General features: G+C 42.5%; 1 protein-coding gene across 1 annotated transcript; it reads left to right on the top strand.

The window, feature by feature from the left end:
- Nucleotides 1-489: 489 nt before the first annotated feature.
- On the top strand, nt 490-1,425 carry LOC128473889 (olfactory receptor 688-like). Its single transcript, XM_053456111.1, has one exon. It carries the CDS (start codon nt 499-501, stop codon nt 1,423-1,425), a length of 927 nt encoding a protein of 308 aa, XP_053312086.1. The 5' UTR covers nt 490-498.
- The last annotated feature ends 9,332 nt before the right edge of the window (nt 1,426-10,757 follow it).

Genomic DNA, 10,757 nt, shown 5'->3' with positions numbered 1-10,757 from the left:
TATTGTCTTTTGGAAATTGTGGCAAAATAGGATTAACATAAATAGAATAGGGATGAATGAGGAATTAATAGTGTGATGTTTACAATATATATACATAATGCACATATATATATATATATATATATATATATATATATATATATATATATATATAATAGTTTATGCAGGATTTCCCAATGGACGCTTTTACACCTGCTTCATCCTTAACAGCTTTATAATGAGGTCATTGGTATCTACGGAAATAAAAGGTCTGGGATATAACAAAATGAGAGAAAAAAATATAGGAAATAGTAAAAAATATTGAAATACTATATAATTAATATTCTGTAGTTTTATTATTTGTATAAAATGTAGTATTTTAATAAGGCGCCCGTTTCAAAAGCATATTTAAAGTAAATTTCAAACATTGTAACAGAATAATGTATTTCTTGTAAAGCATCTTTGGATAGTCAATACAATTCTTTCTGAACTCTCCTCCCAGGTCTCTCGTACCGCACCATGGCCAACCGGTCCAAAGCCTTTAACGTAGAACTCGTTGGGTTTCCTGGGCTCCAGGAGAAATACTTTAACTTGGTGTCTGCCACATTGTTTTTGGTCTACATCATATCTCTGGCCGCAAACGGCACCGTGATCGGCTTGGTTATTATGAAGAAACAGTTATACCAACCGATGTATGTGATCATCGCCAATCTTGCAGCTTCTGATCTCATTTTCGACACATTAACACTGCCCAAGATTGTCGCCCGGTATTGGTTTGGAAGCGGATCAATGTCCTTTTCTGAGTGTTTGTTCCAGATGTTCAGCGTCCATTACCTGGGTACTATGGATTCCTTTATCATGATGCTAATGGCTGTTGACCGATATGTGGCCATCTGCAAACCCCTTCGATACCCTTCTATAATGACCAACAGAGTCACTGGCCTTTCATGTTGCCTCTCTTGGATCATGACAACGTCTATTGCCTTCGTTATCCTTTACCTGAATGCTCAAATTTCCTACTGTGGTCGTTATAAAATTATCGGTTGTTTCTGTACCAACATGGGTGTAAATGCATTGTCTTGTACGGACATTACTTATACGAGACAGGTGGTTTTTAGCCTTGCAATGGTCGTCCTACTGGGGCCATTATGTTTCATTATTTCTTCTTATATAATTATTCTGACAACAATTCAATCCTCCAGCCAATTTGTTAATGGAAAAAAAGCGTTTTACACATGTTCCACACATTTGATTGTCATCGGGTTATATTATACCCCTCGGGTGTTTTTTTACTCGGCCAATCAGATTTATCCGATGTTTACCACCGATCAGAGTATTTTGATTCTATGCATCTATACGTATGTACCCCATATGGCCAATCCAATCATCTATTGTCTCAGGACAAAGGAGATCAAACAGATCTGCAGAAGTCTTCTTAACTTTTAGCATAAATTAATGTATCAAAACTACTTATAGATGTTGTCCATGTATCAAAAGTATATCTCATATGCAGGGCTTGCAAGAGCAGGGCCCACTTCTTCTGTACTAGTATCTAACATGTTAATTTTATTGTCAATTGAAATTGTCTTTCTTAAATATTTAATTATCCTCTCTTGTAACAGAGCTATGGAATCCACTGGCGCTTTATAAATTAATGGAATGTCTCTTCCACCCAACCTTACAAAGGCCTAGAAAAAAAATGACAGATCCAGTTTCACTTAAAAAAATATCTGTATGATTTTGAGTTATATTTCTAATTTGTTTATAGGTTTAAATGTAATTAACAGACTGTATAAAAAAATCCAAGAATATATATCGTATTTGCTTGATTATAAGACTATTTTTTTCCAGAGCAAATGCTGCAGGGGATCTGGATCCTCCTCTCTGGTAACCTCCGCTGTTGCCAGCACTTCCTCTGGGGGCATCTATAACGGAGCACCAGCGTTACGTGACCTTTTGGTGCTCTGTCATAGGGCTTCTATGACTGCCAACCAGTGGATGTTAGAGACCTTGTGCTCCCCCACCTTCTGTTTGAGGATGCCCCACAGATGCTCAATAGGGTTTAGGTCGGGAGACCTGCTTGGCCAGTCCATCACCTTTACCCTCTGCTTCTTTAGCAAGGCAGTGGTCATCTTGGAGGTGTGTTTGGGGTCGTTATGTTGGAATACTGTCCTGGGGCCCAGTCTCCGAAGGGAGGGGATCATGCTCTGCTTCAGTACATCAGTACATGTTGGCATTCATGGTTCCCTCAATGAACTGTAGCTCCCCAGTGCCGGCAGCACTCATGTAGGCCCAGACCATGACACTCCCATAATACTTGTTGTCATGGGAGCAGGCCTGCTAACAAAGTTACAATGAGTGGGAGGAGTCACATTGGGGACTGACTCCAGAGAGAGAGTAACAGACAGCAGCCATGACAGACACTGCCTGTGTATGTTAAATGTTTCATGAATAAAGCAGTTGACAGAAGATCTACTGGAGTGTATATTTCATGACATGGTGTCAGAAGTGCTGTTTACCCTGCATTTACATTCTGCAAGTTTGCCAGCATGCCCAAGTTTCAGCCTCCTGAACCCTTTGATTTCTCCCAGCCTACAGCATGGCCAGCATGGCGTCAAAGGTTCTCCCGGTTTCGCATCGCTTCAAAATTGGATAAGGAGAGTGGAGAGGTACAGGTTAACTCACTCGTGTATGCCATGGGGAAGGATGTAGAGCCCATATATAATGCATTCATTTTCCAGGAAGGGGAAGAATATAACTTTGATATTGTCATGGACAAACTGAGTGCCCATTTTGTCCCAAGGAGAAATGTAATCCATGAAAGGGCCAGTTTCTATAAAAGCAGTCAGCTAGCAGGAGAGTCTGTGGAGTCCTTTGTACGCAGTTTATATGAACTGGCAGAGTACTGTGAATTTGGTCCTCCTAAGGAGGAACACATCCGAGACCGAATTGTTATTGGTATAGCTGATGCTGATGTGTCACAGAAGTTGCAACCGGAGCCTGAACTGACACTAGATGTAGCTATCTTAATGGCATGCCAAAGCGAGTTGGTAAAGCACAGAATGTGACCATGAGGTCTGAATGCGTGGTGAATGAAATGCAGACTATCACACGTTCTATTAGAGAGAAGCATAGTACAGGCAGTAGGCTGCAGACTGCAGAAGGGCTGAAATCACGCTGCTCTCGCTGTAACCGCATTCATGGACCCCCTGCCCTGCTAAGAATAAGAGATGTAGAAAATGCAATTGCATGGGTCATTTGGAAGTTACATGCAGAACAGAGATGGTAAAGGAAATTGAAGTTGGATGTGAATCTGAATGTACAGATGAACTATTCCTTTGATCAGTGTCACAGTTGCTGGACACTGATGACAGATGGAATGCGGAACTTCCTGTGATGGGGGCACGCATCAACTTCAAGATTGACACAGGGGCAGATATCTCTGTTATATCTGAGAAAAGCTTTAAATCATTACCACAATGCCCCACCTTGGAAGCTAGCAGAGCATGTGTCCGCAGCCCAGTGTAGACTGTGTGGGCAGATTCCTCGCCCACAGTGTGTATAAATCAAGGCACTTCACCTTCTGGATCTACGTTATAAGAGGTTGGTGTGGTAACAACCTCCTTAGCCGCACAGTGGCTTGTAGATTAGGCCTTGTCTCTAGAATTAATGAGATACAGAGTGACATGTTTGGAGACATAGGACTATTAAACTGTGAACCGGAACGGATTCGACTGAGACCCGATGCTGTCCCTTACAGTTTGTCTACTCCTCGCAGGGTACCATTTCCTATTTTGCCCAAGGTAGAGGCTGAACTGAAGCGTATGCAGGCTCTAGGCATAATTGAGGTGGTGACGGAAGCAACCGACTGGTGTGCACCCATGGTGCCGGTAACAAAGAAAAATGGAAAAATCAGAATTTGTGTGGACTTAACACGTCTGAATGAGGCAGTAAAAAGAGAACGGTATGTCTTGCCTACTCTTGAGGATATTGCACCTAAGCTGGCGGGGGCACGATTCTTTTCCACACTAGATGCCTCCAGTCGATTTTGGCAGATCCCCTTAGATCAAGGTAGCCAGAAATTAACTACTTTTATCACCCCTGTCAGGCGGTTTTGCTCCTGCCGCCTCCCTTTTGGCATCTCCTCGGCTCCAGAGATCTTTCAGCGAGAGATGAGTGCAGGGCCGGCCTTAGGGGTGTGTGACCTGTGTGGCCGCACAGGGCTTCATGGCAACAGGGGCACCATCCGGGACTTAAATTAAAACATCGGGGGGGGGTTGTAACTTTATTAAACATCCTCCATGTTAAATAAAGTTTTTTAACTTTATTTAACATGGAGGATGTTAAATAAAGTTACAAAAAAAACCCGGTGTTTCCATTTAAGTCCCAGGCAGGGGTGCCGAGCGGTTGCTTGTGAAGTTTTCAGCAAACACTCGGCGCCCCTCACTCTCCGTGACTCCATTGCGGTGCCGACGTTTCATGCTGAGCGCCGGAATTATTTTGGCGCTCAGCTGTGAAGCGCGCACTGCGGCAGAGCGGGAAGACGGATGCCTCCCGCTCCCACTGCAGGACTCCGGCAACAAGGAAAGTAAGGATAGGGAGAGGGGGTAGATAGTGATAAGGGGCGGGGGGGTAGATAGTGATAAGGGGCGGGGGGAGGCAGTGAGAAGGGGCAGGGGGGGAGGCAGTGAGAAGGGGCAAGGGGGAGATTTTTTTCCTTTTTTGGGGGGGATAGGGGGGCACCAGAGGAGTAGTCCGCACAGGGCACTTAAGGCCGGCTCTGGATGAGTGCTCTCTTGAGGGACCATGAGGGCACAGTAGTTGTCATGGATGATCAGAGGCGTATCTACTGAAAATAGCGCCTATGGCAAGCACTGAAATTGCGCCCCTGTCCAAATATCTAAAACCCATTTACTAGCCCCTGCTGCCCATATATATATAAATATTAGTCCCTGCTGCCGATAGCAGGTATAGATCAACACACAAACCCAGATCAATTGAAATTCACTTGTGATCTCAGCACTGAAGGTATATATCAAATAAACAGAATCAGACATACAAATCCTGTATTTGCAGGTATACAATAATATATGTAACGTAGCATTGCAGGTATAGATCAAATACATACATGGAAACAGCATTGCAGGTATTAATCAACTGAATAAGACATATTAACCCTGTATTTGCAGGTACACATAAATAATGTATGGAAACATAGCATAGCACATATGGATCTACAGAATAACACAAACCCAGCTTTGCAGGTAAAGATCAATTGGAATTCACATAAAAACACGGCATTGAAGGTATATTTAAAACCCCCTAAATTACAGGCATAGATCACAGGTTGGACACCCCAAAGTCAGCCCTGGCGTCCACACTGCCCACATAGAACCTGACCAGCACCCAGATAACACACATAAGATTTGCAATCTTTGTCCCCAAATAGCCCAGCACAAGTCAACTTTGTCCCCAAACAGTCCGGCCTGTGCCATCTTTGTCCCATATACACCCTGCCTGTGCCATCTTGGTCCCCAAGGCTCAAACCTCCTGCTAGTGCCATCTTTGCCGTTCCACAATTATACATCTATGATACACAAACACTTTTACAGTCACTCACTAATTCACACTTTAATTCAGACAACTCATCCACACATTAACTCATGCTCTCTCTCATTCCGACAACCCCTCCACACATTAACTCATGCTCTCTCTCATTCAGACAACTCATCCACACATTAACTCATGCTCTCCCTCATTCAGACAATTCATCCACACATTAACTCATGCTCTCCCTCATTCAGACAATTCATCCACACATTAACTGATGCTCTCCCTCATTCAGACAACTCACGCTCTCCCTCATTCAGACAATTCATCCACATATTAACTCATGCTCTCCCTTATTCAGACAACGCATCCCCATATTAACTCATGCTCTCCCTCATTCAGACAATTCATCCACATATTAACTCATGCTCTCCCTCATTCAGGCAATACATTCACATATTAACTCATGCTCTCCCTCATTCACTCAATGAGGCCTCGTGGAGGAGAAGGAGGGGCGCCGAGCAGTTTCTAGGCGCCCCTCTCTCTCCTCCGCATCAAAAAAAAAAAAGACGTCGTTTGAAAGCCGATCACTGGCGCACCCTTCAAATGGCGCCTATGGCAGGAGCCATAGGTGCCATACCCTAGATACGCCTCTGTGGATGATATCCTGGTCTATGGCTCTACAGCAGAGGAACATGATCACCGTTTGCAAAAAGTGCTACATTGTGCTATGAAGTTACAATGAGTAGGAGGAGTCACATTGAGGACTGACTCCAGAGAGAGTAACAGACAGCCGCCATGACAGACACTGCCTGTGTGTTATGTTAAATGTTTCATGAATAAAGCAGTTGACAGAAGATCTACTGGAGTGTATATTTCATGACACTTGTCTCTGTACTCCTCACCTGGTTGCCACCACACAAGCTTGAGACCATCTGAACTAAATAAGTTTATCTTGGGCTCATCGGACCCCAGGACATGTTTCCAGTAATCCATGTCCTTAGTCTGCTTGTCTTCAGTAAACTGTTTGCAGGCTTTCTTGTGCATCATCTTTAGAAGAGGTTTCCTTCTGGGACGACCGATTTGATGCAGTGTGCGATCTGCTCTCTTCCTCTCCCTCTACCTGGTCTCCTCCCCTTCGCTCTGGCAGCTGCTCCTTCGCAGACACAGAGTCCACATCTAGGCGGACACAGTTTGAATGCATGTTTCTTTCAAACATGCACTGCAGCTAGGGTTAGTTAATCTGTTTGTCTGTATGTTAAGCATTATGGGAAAGTGAGTACTTAACAACTGGACCAGACAACATAACGCACATAAGGCCAACAATTCTGTGACAAAATACCGGAAAACATAGAACCTTTTGGAGACAACCTTTGATGAGAGGAACTAGGGCCATGACCTTTGTCCGCCACATTTCTTGCTTTCTTCTCTCAGGCTCTTCCTCACACTACCTTTCTTCTTCTTCTTCTTCTTCTTTTTTTCTCCCCCCTCCCCGCCCCCCCCTTACAGCCTTTACACTTAGGCTGTTTAGGTAAAATTGTAAAATATAAGAAAAGCCATAATAGTACAAAGTTGATAATTTGACTGCTGATTGTGTAGATTCTTACAGCTCTGTAATAATAATAATAATGTTTTGTACTGTTATACATGATTTTTTTGTTGTCTTTGATCTCTACATTTAATACAAAAAACACATAAAAATATTTTTTTTTAAAATGAAAGAAGTTTTAAAAATAATAAAAAACATTGTCCCTGAACCCTTATTAGCCAAGGGGCTGATTATTGCAGTGGTAGGAGGCAATTAACCTTGGGGAGGGTTAAAGCCCCTGGGGGGGTTTAAGATTATATATATATATAGATATATATATATATATATATATATATAGGGCAAGAAAATGTGACCCTCCACTTAGCAAAGGCCAGGCAAGAAGCCTAATGACTTTTCTTTCGCACATAAGTCCTGTAGTGGAAGGGATTCACTACAGGTTTATTGCATACTCCCAGGGCCATATTTAAATATAATGGGGCTCTGGGAAAGCACCCCCTTGGCCTCCCTGAACTCAGTTGTGATTGTAATGGCAATGGTATTCCGCATAACTACCGGTAGCTGCCCCTTTTGAAATATGGATATTCTGACATCTGTATATATGTCTGTGCTTAGTATAAATAAAGTTGGTGCCTTACACTGCCACCTGGTGGTGAGCTTTGGTCATGTTTCTGTCAACGTCCTGTTCCAGGTTATTCCACTGTAAGCAAATCTCTGAGGAGAAGACAGTTAGAACAGTTATGAGCTCTCCCTTTTTCTTACAGACAGGCCTTGGTAATATAAGTCTGTAAGTAATTGTTTTAAATGCATTAGTATACTTTCACTGATTTAAGTACTGTTTCATGTTGGTATATATTATTTTCATGTCAGTAAGGTGATATGAGCTTGGCTAGCTAGGCCTTTGTTTTCTGTCAGTTGACATTTGAATAGTCATGTATGCCTGTCACTTGGATGCATTGTAGTTTGAAAATGTGTTCAAACAATGTTCTAATATATGTTCCTAATTCTGTATATTTTGCAGTTTTACAAAAAAAATACAAAAATAAAATCAAATAAAAAGTAAAGTCAGTAAGAATCCAAACAGTACTCTTGTTTCCTGGGTTTTTATTGAGAAGTTGTTCGCTGTCTGCCAAACCTTGTACTAGCAACACATCGTGAGGGCAGAACAATGGATACTTCCCAGATCAAATATAACAAGGAAAATATTTCTCAATATAGATAACATCTATGATACCAAACCCAACAAGTTACTAGGCATGGACATGTAGTCACCCTACCAAACTTACTACATCACATGTTAGTCTCACTACATGTTTATTAGCTGTAACAATTGCCTTTGGTCTTGAGGTCACTATTTTTCCACAGGAATAACTCTTGCTGCCTGTACTTGGTGTGTGGATTATAGTGGTTTCCTCTAGTGTAGAGAACTGCACTGGGAGGCAGGTCCTGCGGGGGCAAAAAACTTGCAGGCGCAAGACCAGGCGGTCTTGCTGGTGTTGTGGGCGGTCAGGCACTGTACCTGAGGGTCCCGGAAATCTCGTGCAGTCCGGCAAGGCTGCCTTCGTGCTGCTCCCTTACAGTGTCTCTTCTCTTGCTCCGCCCAGGAACAAAGTAGAGTCACGTGATGTGACGTCACTTCCCGTGACTCCACTATGTTCCTGGGCCGAGCAAGAGAAGAGACACTGTGAGGGAGCAGCCTTGCGGGACTGCGCAGGAAATCTGCAGTTCTGGTAAGGAGGTGGGCGTGATTGGCCACATTTGTGGCGGGAGCGGGCTGGATTGACCACAAATGTGGCGGGAGCGGGCGGGATTGGGCACACATGTTGCGGGAGTGGAACACCCACATTGCGGGAGCAGGCGGGATTAGTCAAAAAATCAGCGGGAGTGGGTGGGAGCGGGACTAAAAAAGCAGTCCCGCGCAGGGCTCTACTCTGGTGTACCTGGTGTAAGTGTACAGGAATAAGAGCGTCAGCGAGGGAATGTGAGGGCATCAAGGAGGGTTGGCACCTGCCACCCGCACCACCATGTACACACTTACCGTGCTGCACTCACACCCTGTGAATTGGGAATTGCCCCCCTGTGCCCTGGGCCGCCTGCCTCTGGTTGAACTATAACAGTATAAAAGTTTTCTGTTCTGCTATAGTTAAACTTGCTGGAACCTCACAGTGTCGGGGTTAGTAGGTTATGGGTAGAAACTAGAAATAGTTTATCTAGATCACCAATGTAATGATTAATATTTCATTTATTTAACCCATTCTGTAAGTTATCATAATACTAATGCAAAATTGTACGCAAAGATTTATAAATGTGTTATCAATGTAGAGGCATGATATAAAAATCAGGGCGTACTATATTAAAATTATTTTTTTTATTTTATGGTTCCAGATCAATATGTATTGAATGTTGACGGAGATATTGTTTAGTTTTCATAAGTGGATATACTATGATATTTCTAATTGCAAAGACTTTTTTCCGCATACACCACTAATTGGTGCCCAGAGAATTTACCACATGGGTGCTGCGGTGTATAAAATGCGTAGGCAGTACAGGTAAGGCACATATCGGCCGTCAGTGTTGCCGCCTCTCATTCTACGTCTGAATCCTACGTTTTCTGCATCAATAGTGAGACTTTAGTCAACTAACGACAGTCTTATTTGAAGTCTTACGCTTCCTTACTGGGTGAGTGAGGGTTAATGAACATTTTATTACCAGATTTGGAAAATTCGTGTTTTAATGGAAAAGGGGTTTTTCTGCCTTTAGATTTTATATTTTAGTCTTGTGTGTTGTATTCTAAATGGTATTGTCTTTTTTGTCTGTTTCCTGTGATCTTTCCAGCTACCTGTTTTATTGAGAGGGTGGTGGATAAGTGGAGCAGCGTCCCAGCAGACGTGGTAGAGGTAAGTACAGCGAGGAAATTTGGACATACATGGGATAGGCATATGGCTCCTGAATCTAAGGTGGGACCAATGACTGATTAAGGAATCAGGGATTCTGAATAAGGTTTGAGGAATAATAGGCAGACCAGGTGGGCCAAATGGGTCTGATCTTCCCAAATTCTTCCTGTTTCCTTGTTTCTAAGACAACTTTACATTCTTGCCATTTAACTTAATATGATTCCAAGAGGAAATCCAATGGTTTCTTATCACTAGTGAATCATCACAATCCAGCCAGATAAGACCAAGGACTGATTTAGGTCTTTAGAGCAGGAAAAATGGGCAGACTAGATGGGCTGAGTGGGGCTACCTGACGTTGAGTGACTTCTGTTGGCTTAAAGCCAGAGCTTTGTCTCGATGTCACCTTTGGTCTCCAAGATCCCTTTTTCAGTCGGTCCTGCTCATCATTTTACTGCTGAGCAGATATACCCCTAATTCTGTTTTCCATGGCTACTCATCTAATTGAGTTTATTTAAAGTATTTTACAACCTACCTTATAGAACAAAGAAGTAGTCTACACGCTAAAGGTCTTATTTAGTGTTAGTCTGCTTCTGAACATTCCTTCCTGTAATTAATCCTCCATAATGCATGTGAGATATCCGATCTCTTTTACTCCTAAAAAACATTAATGCGCTATACAAGTTCTCACAGTAGAAACCTAGAATATTTAAAATAATAAATTAGAATATATTATTTATAATATAATATACAATAATATAATATTTATTATAGATATAATAAACTAGAAT

This window comes from Spea bombifrons, chromosome 2, assembly GCF_027358695.1.
Source record: "Spea bombifrons isolate aSpeBom1 chromosome 2, aSpeBom1.2.pri, whole genome shotgun sequence".
Classification (NCBI taxonomy): Eukaryota; Metazoa; Chordata; class Amphibia; order Anura; family Pelobatidae; genus Spea; species Spea bombifrons.
This window is presented reverse-complemented; position numbering and strand designations above follow the sequence as displayed.